Here is a 22367-nt window from a genome sequence, read left to right as displayed (position 1 = left end):
CAAAGGGTACTGCAAGGCCCTTCCTCGTCCACTGAGCCCAGGCTTTGTGGGTAGTACTTCCAGGCTCTATCTTCTGATTAAATTCTGAGTAAAAGCAGGCTAAGGAGAAGCTGGCAGGTCTAAGGCAGTCTCCCCATCAAGAATCCTATAGGACAGAGCCAGGTGCTGGTAGCTCACATCTATAATCCTAGCTATTCAGGAGGCTAAGATCCGACTAAGATCTGAGAATCACAATTTGAAGCCACCCAGGGCAGGAAAGGTCCATAACACTCTTATCTCTAATTAACTAGCAAAACCTGGAAGTAAAACTATTGCTCAAATGGTAGAGCATTAGCCTTGAGCAAAAACAACAACAACAACCAAAAAAAAAAAAAAAAACAGAAAAAAAAAATCAAAGCTAAGGCAAAGTGCCCAGGCCCTGAGTTCAAGCCCCAGTACTGGCACACATATCCAAAAAGAACCCTTTGGGATATATAAGACCTGGGGATTGTCATATAACTGAAAATATTATGTTTTGCCCACTCAGGCTGGACAGACCCCAGAGAGACAGAGTGTCATCCCACTGAATACCAACCTCTAATCAAGTCCTGCCTTGTGCATCTCCTTACCCCCTGGTCAGCCTCAAAGCTTCTACCTGTTTCTGTCTGACTTTGATTCCAGAATGAATGACTCTCAGACATTCCCCCCGGGCCCCCCATCCCCAAACAGGGCTCTCCCAGCGCTACTGGGGTGTTCCCCTTGGAAGATCTATCTGAGCTGTTCAGGCAGTAATCCCACAGGGACAGCAAAGTCTGATCTCCAGGTCTTTGTCTTTCTCGGGCTCATTTCAGAAAGGCAACCAAGGAAGATTCTTGCAAATCAAAAGTTTCAGGGTGTTCTCTGCTTACCTGGAGTTACCTTGTTACTGAAATGACTATGGCCTTGCATAATTACTCCAATGAAATGCAGCCACCAGCAAGCTCCCCGTGCTCAATTACCTTATAATAGTCAGCAAGAGAGCTGCGAGGTTTAATCCATCTACCCCAGAAGGCTTTTTATCCCAACTACCTAATGAAAAGTTTAGAACTTGGTGTTGTTTTTTTTTCCTTTTTGCTTCTTTTCCTTTTGGATTGAAAGAATTCCAATCCAAAATGGGCCCTGGCTGGGGGAAGGACAAGGGAGTGTGCTAACGACTGCTGGGGGAAAAGTCTAGAAGAAGTGTCTGTGTCTGGCTGAATCGTGAAGGGAGTTAATTCCACAGAAGGCCAGAGCCCTGCCTCCTGCTGCCTTCCATTGCGCAGAAGTCAATTCACCCTCACCAGACCAGCGCACACACCTGAATGTCCCTGAGGGCCCGAGGGCGTGGGCTGGGGCCCTCAGTGCCCTTGCTAGGACCATCTGCATGACTGGTCAAGTCTCCCTCAACCAACTCACCGAGGGGCAGGCCCCATCTGTAGTTGTAGTGAGTGAGTCCTTTGGGGAGCTCCACACATACACATCATACTTTGGGGTTCCTATCAAGTCCTGGGCGAGAATTCTGTCTTCTGGGTCCATGTTCCCCGTGAAGATTCTTCACCTTCACACATGTGCATGTCTGGCAACTTCAAAAAGATCCCTGGAGATGACGGAGTGGGATGGTTCTCAGCCTGAGAGTAATATTCTCAGATACCTGAGGACCCTAGGCACTAAGCCTGTGAAGATGGTGGTGGGGAAGACAAAGAGGAGGCCGCGAGGCATCCTTTCCTCCTGGTTCCAGATCACAGGAGAAAAGTGGGTCCACTTCTACCAGGAGTTCTTTCTGGATAGTCCAGGAAAGCCCCATCCAATCCCTTCTGTCCAGGTTTTTTGGGGATTCTCCCTACTGTCAACTTATATGCAGCCCATCTATTCCCTTGCCAGGGACCAAGGTCCACCAGACCACCAGCAAGGGCTCCAATTCTTGTTTTCTATTAAGACTTGTGTATCACCGGCCTTCAGTTCAGTCGCTAAATGATCATTTACTTCAAACCCCTCTCCCCCCACAAATGAGCCATGCCTGTGACCCAGAATAGTCAAGAGTTTCTCTGCTATGCAACTTACATGATCTAGTTCCCACTAGGCTGATGTTCACTCCCCGGAGAAGGTTCCAGAATCCCCATTGTGTTCCTGAAGGAAATGAGGTTCGTCGGAGAGCGGGCATAGCCTTTCAATCTTCCTGATAGGTCATGCTCCGAGATGCTGGAAGTCTAAGGCCCCAGTAACAGCCCACAGGGTCCCAGATCCCACATTTCCGGGCTGCCACACAGGTTAGCTGCCTCTTTTACTCCCAACCCCTAGGAGTCAGGAACACAGCGTCCAACTAGGTAACCACACCAGGGGGACCATAGGCAGCTAGCTCTCTCTTCTCGCTTCTCTATGCGGTGCTTGGGAGGGGAAAGAGGGAGAATATGACACAACCTAGGTCTCCTGGGGTAGAAGCCACATACTGACACACAAACCTTCCTGAAGCGCTCCCAAAGGGGTTCTAGAGCCCTGGAGGGCCTCTGGGCCCTATACGACAATATGGAGAAGTAATGGCCACATCTCACCAGCACTGAACACAAGCTGCTCCCGCTGATGAGGGAGAGGCTAGTCAGCCCCTATTGCTGGTGACTGGCCCAGGTGCAGAACTCTGAGGTATTAGTCCATTACTGTGCCATCTCCAGGGCCTCTCTGGGGATAAGGGCCTTTCTGGTCTTAGCTCTCTAGTCGCTAAGATACTGGTTAGTTCTACAAACTGAAAAGCTGAGATTCAGACACTCAAAAGCATACCAGGCCAGGAATGGGTACAGCACTTACGTACACCTGAAAAGCAGTCAGAGAAAGATCTGAATCTGAGGCCAACTCTGCCATCTCCCAGCTATGAGACTGTAGCCAGGTTTACTCTTTAAGCCTTCACATTCTCATCTGCACAATGGAATCTGCAGGTCTACTTCCAAGGCTCAGGTCAGTGTGTTTAGATATGCAGAACCAAGCAGGCAGTCAATAAAGGTGTTTTCTCTTCTTCCTGAGCCCCACTATCCATCCTCAGCAATTCATGTATTCAACAGATGTTGACCTAGAGCCTGCTATGTGTTAGGTTGAGGAGATGATGCAAGAGAACATGCCAGTCACAAGGTTCCTGCTTCCCTTCCTGTCTCCTTGTCCAGATTTCAAGCTGCCAGGGCTATAGGAAGAAAGGGAGCACCTCAGGTCTACTCACAACCACCTGTCTTTCATCCATTCATCTACTCAAAACCCCCAAATATCGAAGCTGTAACCACCCTACAGATCACAATGCTAGGTACTATGGAGACAAGGGAAATAAATAAATCGCACCCTCTCAAGAAGCTTAGAGTCTAGTAGATGAAACAGGACAAACAAAGAGCTACTTCACAAAGAAGGTGACAGGTGCCACAGGAGAGAATAGATAAGTGGCTAAGAGCCATCAGATGGGGGTGGCATCCTCTAGCTGAGCTGCTGATTTCCAAGAGAGAGGAGAGATGGGTCCCCTCTCTGGTCTGACACGGTTCCTGACATGGAAAATAGGTAGGATCTATTTAAATCCACCAGAAGCAGGGCAGAGCCTTGACTGCCAACTCCCAAAACCTGTGCTTCTTGGTGCACCCTGGGTAACAGGACAGAATCGACACTGTCAAAACCTTACCAGTTTGTGAAAATCATCCAGCCATTGCCAGGATAGTAGGTGAACCTTGTCACTCAAAGGGAGGGTCTGTATTGTGACTTGGGAAGGAGGGGCTGTGGGGAGGGAAGGGAATTGAGAGAAAAAGGGAAACGCCCCACAAATATGGATCGAGGCTAGAGGAGAAAACACCCAGCAAAGGAAACTGATGCCTTGTAGTTGCTTTACTACCTAATTAATTCAGTAATTTCAAAAAAACAATTTTATTTATGTTCCATTTATCCACCATCAAAAGTGGGGGGAACCCTACTAATGCTAAAATAATACCTCAAGGCATCTATTTTTAATCAGTTAAAATATAAAAAGGGATAAGGGGAAGAGCTTTTTAAAAACATACAGAAAGAAAAAGTAGCCCTAGTTTCTATATGGTCACTTCCAAAAAGACCACCACACTGAGAGAGAGAGAGAGAGAGAGAGAGAGAGAAAGAGAGAGAGAGAGGGAGGGAGGGAGGGAGGGAGGGAGGGAAGGGGAGAGAGAGAGAGAGAGAGAGAGAGAGAGAGAGAGAGAAAGAGAGAGAGAGAGAACACAGCCAAACCCTCTTTGAGAGCCTTCCTGGCTGCTGAAAACCGAGCTTGTCAAAAAAAAACAAATCCATAATGGCCCGAGGCTCCTCTCCAATCTATTTTCTGCTCAGCTGGTTTTAAATGAAGTTATTATGAGTCATTAAAACACCCGCAAGCCAGTGGAAGTCAGCCAATTACAATTTTAAATTTAGCCTGTTCTCTGCCCCAATCTCTTGTTTTCTTCCTTTGCCCACAGAAGGCGGCTGCTGTTATTTTTTTTTCCCTCCCTTCCTTTACCCAAAGTGGAAGAGACAGTTATGAAAATGCATAGTATTGCACAGAACACAGAATCATTCATAGGAAACGCAAATTATTAAAAAAAAAAAAAAAAAGCAAACTTCTGCCTCCTCCGAAGTCAACTTGAGCCTCCCAGCATGCAGGGCTCCTGGGACACTGTGGTCTAGGTCCCGCAGGTCGGAGGCTTATTTGGATATGCTCTTTCGCTGGGGTCTTGTTGAGGAAGATTCCCAGTCCATCACACACAATCAACACGTTCCTGGCTGAATCCAGGGGGGAGGCAACACACTAACAACCCCCAGAAATTAACAACAAACAATGACGTTGAGACTCAAAGGTAAAGCCGCCTTTGCAAACAGTCACGAATGTCAGTGGAAGTCACTAGATATGAAGGGCTCATTTCAGTGTTTAAATCTCCAAGGTAATGGTCTATGCAGGCCCATTACAGCAGAAGAACAATTTTGAGTATTTCATGTAAATGCTTCTTGATCTCTTTTCCTGCCCCCCCCAACACACCACACACACACACACACACACACACACACACACACACTCACTCTCTCTCTCTCTCTCTCTCTCTGATGACAACTCTGCCCTTCATTGCTGGGAACTTAATTGTAGCTTCTCTACCAAATGTCCAACCCCATTTCTACCCAGTAACAAATGAGTCTTCAAGCTCCAGAGAACAGATCTCAACCTCTGGAGATACCGCCCATCATTACCACCCCTGCCCCCAGGTAGAAACCATGCCCATGAGAGAACCAGATCCCTGCCCTAGCTAGACTTTCAACGACTCTACTGCCCCAGAAGGGGCAAGGGAATTCAATGCCACAGACCTAGGAAGAAAGAATGCCGGGGAAAGGGAAGGGCTAATGCCAATCCATGGCCAGTCACTGAAAGTCAATGTAGAAAGAAGCCAGGATTTTACCAGATCTGTTACCAGGATGTTACCAGGTCTGTCAATCTGGGTGAGATGCAATTTGGTTTCCTGACCCCAACCAGCCATGCTGAGAAGAGCATAAAATACCAAGAAGTTTCCAGGACCCTGTGACCAATGATAATTTACCAAAAGCAAGAAGACTTGGTCTGAACTTTGTAGAATATAAACCCAAAGCCTAGCAAATGCAGCTGCCCCATGTTCTGAGGGTTCCCAGGGTGAAGAAGACGCCACCATCTTGTCCTCAGCTTGAATCTCTCCTTACTTGGCTGGGTCTCTCTGGGGGGGAGTCCTCATCCATAAACTCCTTCAAGTGGCTTACGGAGGCCCTATTCCCTTAGGCTAATAAAGCTGAAGCTCCAGGCCTCTCCTTAGTATGGGAGGGGTTGTAAAGACTTCACAATCTTTATTCACAGTCAGATTGTTTTTCCTGAGGGAGGGCAACCAAAACTGTGTGAACCTTGGGCCCCAACAAATGGAGATCCCCATGGCATTACAAACACTTCAGTTACAGACATATATTTATTCAGCAAATACTTGCGCAAAGCCTTCGATGTGCCAGGCGCTTTGCCAGGCCATGGGTACAGGAGAGAGAACAAATGGCAAGGTGTCAGGTGAGTTCTGTGCTCAGGTGTGCAACCCACATTGCCGCCAGCAAGCACAGAGACCGCAGGATGGGATTCTGAGGAGCAAAGCCCTTCCCCGAGGGCTTTACAAAGCCTAACCCTACTCATCTTTTACCCACCTTCAGCTCAACTTTTGAAAAAACATCAAGGGTCCCAGGAAATGTAGGGAAAACAATTTTCTGGTCCCTGCAAGGCAAGGGACAGAAGGTTCCATATGCTGAGCACATTCTCTGATCATTTGCTCAAGAGTTCTGACCAGGCCTCTGGGCTTTGAGTGGCAATTTATTCCCTCACTCTAACTGCAGCTCCACCTCCAAGATAAGGAACTTTGAAGGGGGAAGAAAAAAAAGGGGTGAGGTAGAGATAGAGATGGACCAAGAGCCAGCCAGCCAAACAGCCCGATGAGAGAAGATCAACTGAGACAGACGGAGACAAAGACAGATGAAGACACAGGAAAGAGGACAGAAAATACAAAGGAGTGTCGTGCAAAGGCTGAGCCTGACACAGACACAAGGACAGTGACAGAGAGATGAAAGGAGATTGAGAGGAAGATTCGAGGAAGATTCAAGGAGAGACCAAAAAAACAAAACAAAACAAAACAAAAAAGCAAACCTTAAAAAATAAATACCTGCCATCATGGAGACCTCAGAGGAGAGCTGAGAGGAACAGGCGCAGGGCTGGGGCAGCTGGGTTGAGACAGAGTCCCATCCACCTAGCCTGGGTACTGGGCCAAAGGAAGGGGCCAAGGGAGAACACAGCAACGGAAGCCCACCCAAGAAGCCTCCCATCAAGGTGCACGTCTAGAAAACCCAAGGCGAGGAGTATCTGAATAGAAGCAAGATGGGGGGCCTTTGGGCCCATCCCATGCAAAACTCTCGACTCTGTACCCCCCCCCCCGTCTTTGGACAAAACCAAGGGCCAGCAAAGCAGCCCAGAAAGAGCAAGGGAGAGAAAAAGAGAGAATGTGAGAATCAACAGCAGACAGACAGATGTCCCTGCATCCATCCCTCTAGGGCCCCATTCGTTCCTCATAGGGACATCACCACCTAGCTGTGTAACATGACGTAGCAATATAAAAGGAGGTGAGTGTAGAAGAAACCACCCCATTTGGGGATAGACAGAGAGAGAGACACAGCGAGGAGTCGGGGGGGGGGTGGAGAAGAGAAAGGTTATTACATAATTTCCACTTTCTTTCCTCCACCCTAAAAGTAATGTTCTATCTGACAGGCTCCTCTGGGGGGGGGGGGTAGGGGGGAAGATGACAAAATCCAATCCAGAATTCAACAGCCTGTGTTCTGTTCAGAGAGCACACAGTGTACTGTACAGCCCATAAAACTCCAAACAGCCTCCAGACACTGCTGCAATCGTCCTCCATCAAAACACTTTGTCTTGCATACAAAAATAAGATACAGCACTGAACGGAATACAAAATCAGCCCATTACAGTACAGAGAGACTGCTACTTAGCAACGAGGGGGCTCTAAAGCCTCGATGCTCTACAGGAAGCAAAATCTGTCGAGCCTGTTGGGCAAATGATAAACATTAGCAGTATTAAAAAAAAAACACAAAAGCCATGTAAATGGATAGACATAATGTGGAAACGAATTTATAGAATAAATTGGGATGGGGTGGGTTGGGTGGGGAGGGCTCACAGGGAGAGGCTGGGTGGGATCCAGAAGGGTAGATAGAATGATCTGCTCCAACCCCTGCTTCAGCACCATATGGAGGCAGAGACATGTGTACTGAGGGAGGGGGGCTGTACGTGAACCCCCCTCTTCACACAGGCTGTAGGTGAAGGGAGCAGAAAACACTGTTTATTTATACAATGACCTGCAATGAACTTCCCAAACTTTTTCAGTGCCGTTGGGCTGATGTGAAGTCTTGAGAGTTGTGGGGGGGGACAACCATGTATATACCCCGTGGCACTGGGGTAGGAGATTTACTAGCCCTGGGGCCAACATCATACCCTACATCCATCATAGAACCAGACCCTCCTAAACAAAACTCTCCCTACCCCCATCCCCCCAAAAACCACCACCAAAACAAAACAACAACAACAACAAAAAAAAACCCACCCCATCTGGGCTGGAAAATCAGAATATTTCATCAGGTAAAGGGGAAATATACTCTGGCTGTGATTCAGTGGCAGGGTTTCGGATCACAGCCAAAACAGGAGCTAAAAAGCAAAACCATATTCTTATAGCTCCGTTTAGGCTCTGAGGCAGAAAGTGAGAAGGGGCTGAGGGTAGAGAGCGGGGCAGCAAGGGAGAAGGGAGGGGAAGAGGGGAAGAGGACCGGAGAGAAATGTATTTTTCATCAGCCAGTGTATAATTTATAAACAGCATTAAACAGTTTTTGTTTTCTTTCTCCTCTCTCCCGTGTAGGGGCTTGGACCGCAGTCAAGCCTGCATTAATTTCTGCTTTGGGTACAGCGTGTTCTTGGAGCCGCATCTGCAAGCGATCATAAACTCACTGGAATGCTGGCAGAACATCCAGACCTGCCGGCAGGCCAGTGACGACACCACTCTGGGAAAAAGTTCGGGAAGCAGGCCAAATTCAGAGGAGGGAGAGGGAGAGGGAGAAGTGTGTGTTCAAGAGAAAGCCAGGGAAAGTGGCTTCAGTCATTCCTCCCTGCATCTCCAGGGCGTGGAGACCAAAGGCAGGACAGCTTGGCTTTGCAGCCCAACCCGCTGGAGCTAAGCTGATCTGTTCCACTTTCTTAACCCAAACAGGTGGTACCCACCTCTCTCAAAGCATGCGGAAGGAAGAGAGGTTCTTCCTGGATGACTCCGGGTTTGGTTTTCCTCCAGTGGCAGAAAGCTAGCTGGAAGAAAAGAAAGCTGCCCTCCATCAGAAAAAGGTACAAAGTGAATGGTCCAGCCAAGGATGCTCTGGGCCAGCACAATCCCAAGCTTCGGGTCACAAGCACTCATCTTTGGTTCCTCCAGTCGTCAGTGCGAGGACCACCTTGTTCCTACTCCTTGCGGGAACAGGGAACTTTGTAGTTATCTTGTTGTCCTTGTGTTCTCTGACTTTAAGAACCCTAACAAGCCATAGCCAAGCGACAGAAAGAGGCCAGATACCCTGGAACTGATGAATGGATGAAGGAGAGGTGGTAGAGACACACAATGGAACATTATTCAGCCATAAAGAAGAATAGATTTGCAGGCAAATGGATGGATGTGGAAGCCATACTGTTAAATGAAGTACGCCAGGCTCAGAAAGATAAAGGTCATATGTTTTCTCTCATATACGAATGGTAAGCCCAAAATATAAATATATCTAAACATACAAAGGATCCTACGTGCATACATACATATTTATGATCAATTTGACTAAAGTATGGTATATGCATATGTGAATGATACTAAGGCAAAACCCCTTTGAACAATTAATGTAATATTAGTTAGTCTGGGGTCATAATCGTATCTACTCAGGCTGAGTTCTGAGAATTCACAGTTCAAAGCCAGTTGGAGCAGACCAATCTGTGAGACTCTTCACTCCAATTAATGAGTAGAAAGCCACAAGTAGGAGCTATGGCTCAAGGTGAAAAAGGCATTAGTGAACAAGTTGAGCACTAGCACAAGGCCCTGAGTTCAAGGCCCAGTGGTGGCACACATGCACAAAGGTATAGGTACTAGTGTGTGTATGTGGGGGTGGGGGGAAGTAGACAAAGGTGGAGGGTGAATATAATCAAAGTACTTTATGTCCACATGTGAAAGTGAAACAAGGAAACAACGAGATGGCTTTGGGAAGTGGGAAAAGCAAGAGGGAGATGGATGGAAAGGGGTGGCTTTGGCTAAGATGCACTTTATACACAAGTCAACACACACTCCCTTTGTGCAACTAATTGATGCTAATTAACATTTTTTTTGAACTCACAAAAAACCACCCCAAACCCTGAAACGAAGTGCTCCAAAAAAGAAAAACAAAGGAACCAGGTCCACTCTAGCATCTTTGCCATCCAATCAGGGCAGGAGAAAACCCAAGACCACAATAGTCCAGCCCAGCCAACATTACCTTTCCTTCGTATGTCCTGGGCACAGCCTGTGGATTTCCTCCATCTGCACGGCCCGTCCTCTGGACATTTGGGCTTCCCTTTCTAGTCCCTTTCGGAATGCCATGCTCATCTTCTATTCAAGGTCTATCTCCTATGAAAACTCCTACACCCCTTTCCCGGTGTTGGGTACGCATGTGCTTTCGTCATGATGTTATAGTTAAGGCTGACCTCTACGGATCAACTCTAGCTCCTTGAGGTCAAGTATGCAGTGAATTCTTCACTGTTATAAATGCAAAGAGCCCGATACATCACTAAGGCTTATTAAACACTGCCCCCCCAACACACTCACCTCCCCCAGAATAAAGCCAGGCCAATGAAACACCCAAACTTCTCCTGATAGACAGCACAAGCAATTCTACATGCTCACGTATAACCCACTCCTACGTGAAGCCTAGCTGTGGAACCGCTGCCCTGCCCGACACGGATGGGAACTCACACACTGGCCAAGCTCAGAACCGAGGAGTCACGGCTGGAGCTGGGGTTTCTACAGGGACTCCCCAGAACTAGCAATCATACCTTGTGTTAGAAGAAGGACAGGCAAAGAGACAGGGCATCGATAGATGCCTCAGGACCCCATCCCCAGAATGGGGATGGATGCTTTGGGGTCCCTCTAGAACAGAGATGGTGCAGGGGGAGGACATTCCATTGCTCCCGTCTCCATCCAAGCCTCTCCCTCTCCCTCTGCAGGGCTGGCTTTGTAAAGCCCCGGATGAAAGTTGTCTATTCCCAAATACTCAAGTCTTCTGACCCTAGAAAAACACCTCGGAGAATGCATAGCTGGGCCACACCATCTCGTTAGTTAATGAGTTAGGTTATTGTTGGTTAATTTAAACTTATTGTTATCATCAGGTATAGCTTATAAACACTTGATTAGTTAACGCATTCAAATCGAAATAAAAACTTCAATTAAACTCAACATTCGCTCCTACCATTTAGGGTTCTTTAAAAAAAAAAGTCTGAAAAACAGAAAGTAAAAGGGAGAGAGGGAGAGAGGGAAAGAGGGAGAGAGAGAGAAAAAGAGAGAGAGAGAGAGAGAAAGCTCTGTTTCTCAGAAGGGCCTCCTACAGGGCAAACTTCTAATTAAACAAATTGTCAATTTCAACACAATGAAAACTGATTTAGGAGTGTAAATTTAGTATTCTAGTCACTGAAAATAAGACCTCGCCTGCCTGCTCAGATCTCCTAGAGGCTGATTGCATCTGATAGGGAAATGAGGAGGAGGAGAGAGAGAAGACAGGGAGAGAAGGGGGCAAAGATGTATGTAGAGGATAGAGAGCCAAAGCCTTCTCCTCTCATAAAAAAAAAAAAAAGCAAACATCGCGAAGAAATTCAGGGCGGCCTCTTCCCCAGTCTGGGAGAAACTTCTTTTCCTTGCTTCTTCCTTCACCCCACCCCTACTAGATTAGAAAAAAAAAATTAATCGTCTATGATGACAAGCATGGCTCAGCACTCACTGTACATACTGTACCCACAAGTCTGGCTTGCAGCCAGGCCTGGCCCAAAGCCAGGACTACAATAACAAACACAGGCAGTGCTTGCCAGGAGGGGGTAGGGCAGCCAGCAGAGAATGAGCTAGAGGAGGGAGGCCAAGCAGCTCCAGGAACAGCCGCAAACGGCAAAAGATATGCCTAGGCAGGGCCTTGGCAGCATTGAGGGGCAACGAGGACCCCAGTGCAAATCTCAGACCCACTTCTCTGTAGGCTGCTATTATTTTTTTAAATCTAGTCCAGTGCCAGAGGCTCATGCTTCTAAGTCTAGCTACTCAAGAGGCTGAGATCTGAGGATCATGGTTCAAAGCTAGCCCAGGCAGGAAAATCCATGAAACTCTAATTAACCAGAAAATAAAGCCAGAAGTGGATATGTGGCTCAGGTGGTAGAATGCCAGCCTTGAATGAAAAAGCTAAGGGACAATATCCAGGTACTGAGTTCAAGTCCCAGTACCAACACAAGAAAATACAATCTATTTCTACCAAGCTTCCCTCTACTGCTCTGAACCTCTAATCTGCGGTAACATGGATCTGTGCTACACATCTTTCCAGTCCGTTCTCACTGTCAGCTCCTTGCAGGGAGCCTTCAAAACAGAGAGCAGGAAATCTCATGTATCTTAGTGAAAACGCCTTCTAGAACAACAGACTTCTGTGGTCAGGCATCTTGGGGGCTCACATCAGAATGTGTAAAAAAAAAACCACTGTTAGCAGCACTAGCAGCTCAGCCCCCCAACCCCCAACTCCCAACAAGGCCAGGTCTCCACAGGGGCCCCAGGGGGTCCATGTCACTGCATAAAACTAGTTCAGGGAGTGGTGTAGGCCCCGTAACTCTTTGTGCCATCTGATTTTCCAAGACATCTCAGCATGCGGGGGGAGAGAGAGAGGTAAATATGGGGCAATAGAAAGAACTCATCAATAAAGACGAGAAGTCCCCGACTCCATAGGCTATGAGCTCTGTCCAAGGATGAATGAATTAACATACTCTCACGACTCACCACCTGTCCCCAGCTCTAAATCTTCCTTCACAAGGGCACTGAGAAGTAATGCTCAGTGCGACAGATCACCTCGCCGTGAGGTGAGGCAAGCTGATGAGACAAGCAAGGAAAGGGCAAGTTAGGACCCAAATCCCAAGGCCTTGGAGGGATCCGGCTGAAACCATGGGGCCTGGAGGTGACATCTGAGGCAGGACCAGAGACAACTTCCCCAGGGAGCCACCAGTCTGGTCCACAGAGGGGTGTGCACAGTCATTAGCTTGTCTGAACTGGAGACACAGACCTCACCGAAAGTATGAAATCAGCTCTCGGCCACACCCGGCACTGAAGCCATGGGATTCACAACAAGGACACAGTGATTGCTTCACATCTGCTCCTACTACCTGGAAGAGGGGGGTGCTATCATGGGCCAGGGGGCTCCTGCATGCCCCCTTCCCCAAATGAGACCAGGCAGGAGCCTGAAGTCTCATGGAACTGTCCATCAGCCTTCCTGGCTGCACTTGACTCATGTGACAAATACCTATTGACTCCAATAACATGCCTGGCGATGTGGCAGACACGCTGGGGACGGATCCTGCACTCAAGGAGCTTACAGACTATTAGAGGGGAGAAGGGGGAAAGTAACGTGCCCGGCATAGTGCAGGCAATGTGAGCCTTAAGATTTCTCAAGCAGAGTTACAGATTCTTGCTTTACAGCTAGGCACCTGTGGCTCACACCTGTAATCCTAACTACTCAGGAGTCTGAGATCCGAAGAGTGCACACGGCTCAAAGCCAGCCTAGATGCGAGAGTCCATGAGACACTCATATCCTACTAACCAGTGGAAATCCAGAAATAGAGCTGTGGTCCAAGTGATAGAATACCACCAGCCTTGAGCAAATAAACTAAGACACAGCACCCAGGTTTTGAGTTATCCCATTACACACACAAACACACAGACACACACCCACACACAGACGTGCACACACAGCGGTTATTACTTTACAGATGTAGATGCAAAAACTCAGAGCCTCAGGTCACACCATTGGGGGTAGGTGCCAAAATTCATGCCTCCATCACACCCTCCCTCTCAAGTAGAGGAGATAAGACAAGCCCATAAATAACCGTAACACACCAAAGAAAGGTTATGCTCAATGATAGTTATACATAAAGAAATATGGCCAATTCAGAAGAAGGCACTATTGTTTCTCATTGGAGGTGGAGGGATTGGTTGAACATAGCATAGTAGAAAGGATCTTGGAAGATGGGGTAGGGTTCTCCTAAGCAGAAAGAGGTAAAAACAAAGCCACAAGGCCCAGAACCCAAGGACTCTATGAAGCCACATGGGCTCTGCAGCCAGATCACAACCAACTGAAGCAAAGCCACTGACAAGCATTGGTAGGATGGTAACACAATGAGCCGGAGAAGAACAGGAAGCAAACAGCCCAACCGTCAGGTGATAAGGGCATGCCCCAAAGTGACTACTCCAGAGGCAGGGAAAAAGAGGCGGTACAAGCCAAAGGCACTGATACCTATTCATCAGCCACTACAGGTCGGGGACTTGCTACGGATGTCTTTGTCACCTTACTCTTTAAAAAACAATCCTATGAGTTAGCAACACTTGCACTGTGTGTACTGGCATTACTAACACCGACACAGAAATCTGGCCACTTTTAATACAATGTGCAACTGGCACAGATAGGATTTGAACCTTCATCTGTCCTCCAAGCCCTCACTGGATTCATAAATGCTACAGAGGCCAGATGCTTGAGGCAAAATGGAGAAAGAAGAGGCAGATGTTGCCTTGTACCTACATGAGGGCAGTGAGACCAAACAACATAGCCTGCCCCTCTCTCCTAAAACTCACATTCAGGGTTGCAAAGGCAAGGTTCTGAGCAGGACAACCAAGGAGGGACCCGGAGGGAAGTGTGGGCAGTTAGCCCCTTGGCCTGGAAACCACAACGTCCAACCTGGCTAGCACACCCAAGCAGGCTGGATGTCAGGGCTTCTCCCCTTCTCCACGCCTCACAGGACAGAGCTGCTTTGCCCAAACATGAACAAAATTATCAGCCGCCACATAGTCGACCCCACTAGAATTGGATAAAATTAACTTGCAAAAGACAGCACGCTATAACCAGCTTTGTGTTCCAACCTTTCTATATCTATTTAATTAAAGGCTCCTGTATAATGTGAACCCAATAGTCAGATTCATTAGACAGCGAGAACCTAATTCGACAACTGTTTTGCTAATGAAACTGCAGTCTACTTTGGAAGGTAGATCACACACAGGGCATGGGTGCCAGCAACGCCCTGGGAACTCCGGGAGACCATGACGATCCGTTGCGTCCGACAGGCACATTAGGATGGCTTTTCTGCTCCAGGGGCCTGGAGGAAAAGCTTCCAGGAACAAGGCGGACCCAAGACCTTGGCTGGTATGGGGATGTCTGGGTCACAGCCGGCTCAAGTTGGGGGTGAAGATGGGCAGGAGGTAGTTGCCCAGACCTGAATGGACTGGTGAAGGCATCTTTGCCTACCTGAATGAGCCAGTAAGTGCATTCTCAGTCGCAAACTATCCAGGAACCGCTTTCCACAGAGTTCGCAGCCGTACGTCTTCATCCCACTGTGCAGCTTCCTGTAGGGGAAAGAAAAGGACAGGTTGCTGCTGCTCTGGCTGGACAGAAGACAGACCCACCCCACTGTTTGGGGGGTTCTGAAACATCCCCCTGGCAGGGGAACAGGGGACAGAGATGGGAGACTTGACACTGATGGAGGCTCATCCTGAATCCTCAGACAACCTTCCAGGGGCCCCCGGATGGCTGCGTTCATTCTTTAAGTTTTGTTTTTTAAATTGCTGTAACAAAGGTGAAGTGCAGACGGGATTAAGGTTAGGTAAGTCAGGTGGCTACGTTCATTCTTAGGCTTGTTGGGGAAAGAAGGAAGCCTAGGGCACTTCCTACGGCTTCATCCACTGGCATGCAAGGGGGCAAAAATCGGATTCCATTTCAGAGGGCGGAAGGAAACAGCATCCAGGAGAGTCCGACAGATTAAACAGAAAACAAACAAACACTTGTCAAAACAAGCGCGGATCATCAATGGAGGCCCTCCAGCCTCCGCTCGCCTAGAGATTGCATTCTCCTCGCTGTGCTGCCACTACCCACGCCTGGCTCTCCACCGCCATACTTTCAGAGGGCTGTACCTGGATTCTACCCCTGCCCAGGCCCTGCACAGCGAGTGGCCTGAATAAACAGGAAGGGGATGCTCTCTTTATGGACATGTCACCCAGATGCTCTTAGAATGGCAGTCACCCCCAGCACACACGTCTTCCCCCTAAGCCCCAGCTTCAGAAGTGTCTTCTAGCTCTGCCTCCCCACCCCACCCCCGACAGTCAGAAGGATTTTGAGAATACTGGAAAACACTGTTCTATGACCTCAGGTGTCCGCAGCGGTCATGTTATCTTATTGTATGGTATCTTATTTTGTCGTTGCTAGGCTTTTGTGAGATGGGCTGGGCTGGGTTACTACCCTGACAACAACTGGTCCCACGCCCAGCATGCAACAGGGCTTTCTCCCATCCCAACTCCCCCTCTGCAGCCTTTCCTACCAGTCCCCTGGCTCAGTCCTGAGCCAGCTATGGGGCCCACAAGACGTAAGGAACTAAGCGGGCCAGCAGGCAGAGAGCAGAGTTCTGGGGAGAGGCTCTGAGCTGCAGGCTGGCCCCAAACCCTGACTTTCCTTCCACCCACAGTTCCACTCTCAGGCCCGCATGGCCACTGTCAGGATGCAGAATACACAATCCCATCTCTGCTCCAGTCTCTGGGCCTACACTGCCTCTTCCCCTAAGGATTTAGGGCAGGCAGCAGCAGCCAGAGACAGGATCTGTGGGTGGTAGAGCTAGCAAGAGAATGCAGGGTTCTCCGAGAGGCAACCATCTACTGAAATCAGAATGCTGATGTGCTAGGACTGCAGGAAAAGGCCAGAGAGCTGGTGCCCATACCAGGAAAAAAACAAAACCTGCAGATGGGACAAGGGGGTTATTAGGCCCTGAAACTCCTGGCAATGAACCCAACCCTCCCACTGCTACCAACTTCCAAATCCCAGAATGAGAACCAAGCAGCCTGCTACAACTATGTGTTGTCCCGGGTGAGGCTCCTCAGTGGTCCTGGGCCATCGGGAGCCGGAGGACGTACCACACACTATCAAACTACGTGTGCAAGTCTCCAGGAGGGACCACTCAGAACTCTCCCGACAGAACTCCTTCTCAGCCACACTGTTGTCTTTGTTGCCTTCACTTTTCCCCCGTTGCCAAAAACAAATGATTTCTCAATCTCTCTCTCTCTCTCTCTCACTCTCTCTCATCCATGGTAGGACACCACCACCCCCCTTCTTATCTCATTTTTGGCCATGGCTGAGCTATTTCCAAATTGAGAAATAGTAACAGTACAGAACATTTCAACCGAACCTCCTTAACTCTAAATATGTTTCACAATGGGACATGTCCTCATCGTGTTTGGGACAAAGTTGCGCTTTGAACTAAGTTCTCAGGCATGAACTTGTGCATACATGGGAATGCATGCACATGCACACACGCACGCGTACACGCGCGCGCACACACACACACACACACACACACACACACGGCAGGGCTGCATTCCTGCCCTGTGCCCGGGCATGATGGATGTTTGCTACAGGGTGGCAGAGGCTCCTTTGTGAATGCTCTGGCAGGTGAACTCCTTCCTCGCACACAATCATGAGTCTGCTGGGTAGGGACATATGGGATCTAGTTTTATTTTCATCCTCCTTTTTTTTTCCTGAGGGATTTGTTAGTTTCTAGGAGTCCCCATCTCTCTCAGGTGGGGTGGACACTGTCAGGAGAAGCAGGAGGACAGATATCCATTTAGATTATTTTTATTTATTTTTCCCATAAAAGGACTCTGGTATGAGCCATCTTCAGATTTGGGGAGCCACCCTCAGGCTAAACCCCCATCTTGGTCTCCCATCTCTCCTCAGAAAGGAGAGGTGAGAGACCTCTCCTTTTGCCCTTCAGAATGTCTTTGGAAGGGGTGGTAGTGTGGCTCGGTGGTAGAGCACTTGTCTCTTATGCCAGAGGCCCTGGGTTCAATTCCCATTACCACTCAAAACAAGAAAGCCAAAAACACTCTTGGGGCATACCAGTGCATTTTTTCCCCGTAAGTATGAATGTTGTATTTTGGGTGGTACTGCGGAGAGAATTCAGGGCCTCTTACACATGAGGCAGGGACTCCACCAGTGTTTTTTCCCCTGGATGAGAACGATGTGCAGTGAGGTTGGTGCGATGGAAGAGGGGAGGACCACTCGACCTCTTCCTACAGAGGAGGCAGAGAAGAACTCCCAGAAAACTGCTAAAGTGATGAATTCTCATCCTCACTTGGCCACCATCTTGTTTTAAGATGACCTTGAACAAGCCATGCTATCATCATCTCCCCATCATCCCCCAACCTGTGAACAGATGTAGACAGCTAAGTGATTGGAGATACAGTTTATTATTCAAGAGTCTTATCCATGCCCTTTTCCCCTAGCCTCCAAGGAGACTCCTCTGAAAGGACAACATCTCTCCTTGAGCTATGCTCCATTTGCCATTGTTTCACTGTGATTAAACTCTAACCCCCAAGCAACTAGGCAAGGGCAGACCAATTAAAACCCTATACCCATCCCAGCAATGGATTCATTTCAAAACCATCTACTCCAGAGGACTTGTGTTGTCTCCTTTACTTGCTGCTATTTATCTTTCATCGGGAGTTTGGTCTCAGAACCTTGTTGCTGCCTTTGGAGATACTGATGTGTCCTGTCTTGTCTAATCCTTGGGGTAAGGACACTGCCCTGAAACCAACCCACTAACTCAGCGGCCCACACAGGTTCCCTAAAGTAAATCTAGCACGTTCTACAAAGTCAATGGTCCTACCCACGAGGCAGTGAGAGCCGGGCAAAGCACTGAGCTCAGAAGAAGGAAAGGAATAACTTTACAGGCCTTGCTGGGAGGTCACCAGGGCCCAGCACAGGTTTGCTCCTATTTTTAGAGACCGTTCATTCACGTAGCAAGGAAGGAAGAGTGCGGAGAAGTAGAGGTTTGTCCTACTTCAAAGAAAAAAGCAAACAGGGAAGCAAGTGGCTCATGCCTATAATCTTAGCTACTCAGGAGGCTGAGATCTGAGGATAGTGGTTCAAAGCCAGCCCAAGGAGGAAAGACCATGAGACATCTCCAATGAACCACCAGAAAACAGAAACTGGAGCTGTGGCTCAAAGTGGTAGAGCGCTAGCCTTGAGGCAAAAGAGCTCAGGAACAGTGGTCAGGCCCTGAATTCAAACCTTACAACCAACAACAAAAAAGAAAAATACCAGCACTATATGACACAGTTCGTAGAAGAGCCAATATGGAATCTGAATTCTGACTGCAGGAACTTTGTGGAAAGGCATGGACATTGCCCGTTAGGCCACAACCTTCCAAAACCACCACTACCACCATCACACTATGCAAACACTCAGATCAAAATGGAAGTTCTCTTCTCTTTTTCCTGCTCCCACATTGCCTCCATCTGCTTCTGTCTTGTCGCAAGGTTTAACTGCTCATGCCAGGGAAGGAGTACAATTGGGGATTACTTTTGCATTCTGTGTACTGTTTTGGTAGATGATGGAAGAAGCTGTATTTCTGGCCACTGTTTTAAACATAACAGGGTATGTTGCAAGACCCTACTATTTTATTCTTGGAGTGAACAGTCATTCTTACTGATGATCCATCTCAGACAACGCCTGGCCCACTAGGGAAACCATACCTTGCATATAACAGATATTCGCTTATGTCTATTAACCCCAGCCCCCCAAAATGAAGCCCTAACAAGTTTCACTCTATAGTCTCAAGAAAGTTGAATCAGTATGAGGAATTATAGGTAAGCAAATTGGAACGTTTTAATGAGCAACCTAAGAGAAAGACCCATTTCTTCTCATCAAATCTCAGGCATGCAGCTCTTACTAGTCAGATGGAGGTAGAAAGATACATTCTGGTTGTTTGAGCCATTTCTGTATTGCTGTGATTCTGAAAAATCCATCAAGAGTCTGTCTGGGGGCTGGGAATATGGCCTAGTGGCAAGAGTGCTTGCCTGGTATACATGAAACCCTGGGTTCGATTTCCCAGCACCACATATATAGAAAATAGCCAGAAGTGGCGCTGTGGCTCAAATGGCAGAGTGGTAGCCTTGAGCACAAAGAAGCCAGGGGACAGTGCTCAGGCCCTGAGTCCAAGGCCCAGGACTAACAACAACAACAAAAAAGTCTGTCTGGATTAGACTGCAAACTCTTCCATGGCAGGAGCCATGAATATAGCTCCTTTTCTTCACAAGACCTGGTTTAAAAAGGATTATTTCAACACTGCTGAAGAAAACCCTCGATGTAAGTCAAGTCTAATACAGTTGTCTACCCATCTTAATAATATTCCAAGTACCACAGCTTCACAGGTAGCCTTCAATCAGGAATCAGAACTTGTCTGGAGGCTCCATAACAACTTCCTAGCAACATAAAGGCTGAGCTGTAGACCACCCACACAACTTCAGGGTAAGTCCTCACCAAGCCAGCCTACCTGGAACGACTCTAGCAGCATGAGTGACATCAAGGTGACCCTTACCAAGTTCTACCCTCCCTACATTCAGTGTCCAGGGAGAGCTGCTCCTAGCACCTGCTAACTAAGGGCATTCTCTATGTATAGTCTCTGAAGGAGAGGGTTGGCCATCCTCCATCCCACACAGCCACTGACCAAAGACTTGTACAAAGGCCAGAAGAGGGGCTATGGTACCAACCAGTGCCAAGAAGAAACAGCAACACTGGCTGGCAGAGAAGAGTATAGGAGTGGCTAACAGTATGCGCAACCTCACACTTCTCAAGTTCTTCTGCCTAAATGTCTAAGTCAGAGCAGACTCACAGGCAGGAAAGGCCTAGAGGAACTCTCAGTTCTGAAAGCCAAGTAACTTAAGAGAAGGACCCCTTCGAGGCTGTCATCCTTCATTCTCCTACTGGGAAGCTGAACTTGCCTGACCTGTGAGTTTTGAAGGGGAGACTAGCACTGGGAACCGGGACTTGTAATTGGGAAGAGTGGGAGGGAACTCCACAGCTGGACCAGGAATAATGTTTTCCTTGTTCTGTTGAACTGATTCATCTCCTGATCCAACACTCACACCAGACCACGCAGTCCTCACAACGCACCCTTATCCTCCATCCCACATTGTTCCACACGCAAAAGCCTCTCCAGGGCTGGTATACCCTTCCTTTCCTTTCTGCTACCGTGACATCCAATTGATGACTCCGTGCTCCTAAGGGACACTTAGGCCAAGGAGGAGACTCAAGGCTAGGTGAGTGACTCTGTTCTCTCAAAAAGCCTGCTCCCCTCTCCAAGATTCCCCACTTATTATGAGAACCAAGCCACTATGCAAACCTCTTGGGTCTCTCAAGAGTGGGAGTTACTGTTGTGCCAAGCCTCAGACATGCTGACACAGTCCCTTCTCTTTAGGGATGGCATGAGTGACACCCCTTAAGGAGCTCTGCCAGTTCCCCCCGACCTCCCCAAGCTCAGAGGATGGAGCTGTACCTGGCTGAGCTCACCTTTCTAAGAAGTGAAAGAGCTGCTGTACATCAGTCTTGGGGTTTGTCTTCAGTTTAAAAGTCGTCACTTCAATGTCCACTGACCTTTTAGTTCAAATGACAGTAGAAAAGTCAACTAGCCAGTAGCATCTTGCACTCTTAATTTTAAGAAAGAGATGAATGAAGGTGATGAGACCGTCAGGAATATGTCCCCCAAAACATCTTCCAGAGAGATGGCAGCCCAACCTCCAATACTGCATACACATCTTAAATGGCATGAGGTCTTGTTACGTAGTGCAGACTGGCCTCAAACTCATGATCCTCCTTGCCCCTGCCTCCTGAGTACTGGGCTTAAAGGCATATACCACCACACCCAGATTTCTATGTATCTCTTTGTGGGAAAAGAATATTCCAAAGAGCTGGTTCTACTCAAAGCCTCATCCTATACCAGAGCCGACTATTCATAGGGCCTCTGGGACTCACTCAAGAGCGTTCACTACCTTCTAAGGGTGGCATTAGACTATCCAAAAGACTTTCTCTTAATGTCATCAACCGTGTCATATTCCAGGCAAGGCAGGTCATCAGTCACACCGGTGTCATTCTCCTCATGTTGGTGATTCAAGACCAAGCCATTTGTAAATTCATTAGCTCTACAAGCTCCTTAGGGCGGGAACTGCCTTCAATGTCAGTGCTGACGCAGCCAGAGCAGGTGGATGAGGAGCTATTCACAGAGAGGGACTCATCCCAGATCACTGAAATGCAACCTGGCTACTGCCTAGAGTTGAGAAGGGTTCTAATCTCAGCAGGAGAATGGGTCATTTTCATTTTCTTAAGATGTGAGAGAAATTACCCTTTTTTTTTTTAAACTGTTGAGATTAGACAGTCATTTGACAAGCTGTGAATGCTTAGCTGGTATTACCACAAATTATCCTTCTAGCGATAGAGTTCGTTGCTCCCTGACTAGTCAATATTAATAAACATTACCGAATGCTTTTACAACACAATTTATTTTTAATACAGCTCTTTATGTATGCCATAAAGTAAATATACCAATAAAAGCCAAGGATTTCAAAGAGCAGATTAAAAAAAAAAGAGAACTGAGTGCTAGTTAACACCTTCTATGCTGCAGGTTTGGGGGCTGTAAACCCATAGTTATGAACTGGTGAACGCTTGGTTGTTTGGGAAACCCATAGCTATAGAACTGGTGG

At 47.9% G+C, this 22367-nt stretch overlaps 1 protein-coding gene across 3 annotated transcripts in view; it reads right to left on the bottom strand.

The window, feature by feature from the left end:
* Positions 1–22367, bottom strand: part of Zbtb16 (zinc finger and BTB domain containing 16) — a 171138-nt gene that overhangs the window by 68744 nt on the left and 80027 nt on the right. For all 3 annotated transcript variants that reach the window (XM_048343875.1, XM_048343878.1, XM_048343877.1), the window contains exon 3: positions 15094–15191. In XM_048343875.1, coding sequence (XP_048199832.1) covers positions 15094–15191 — 98 coding nt within the window. The remainder of the gene's footprint in view (positions 1–15093; positions 15192–22367) is intronic.

The sequence above is a fragment of the Perognathus longimembris genome, chromosome 3 (assembly GCF_023159225.1).
Source record: "Perognathus longimembris pacificus isolate PPM17 chromosome 3, ASM2315922v1, whole genome shotgun sequence".
In the NCBI taxonomy this organism is placed as follows: domain Eukaryota; kingdom Metazoa; phylum Chordata; class Mammalia; order Rodentia; family Heteromyidae; genus Perognathus; species Perognathus longimembris.
Note: the sequence above shows the minus strand (reverse complement) of the source record. Positions and strands in the feature narration are given on the sequence as shown.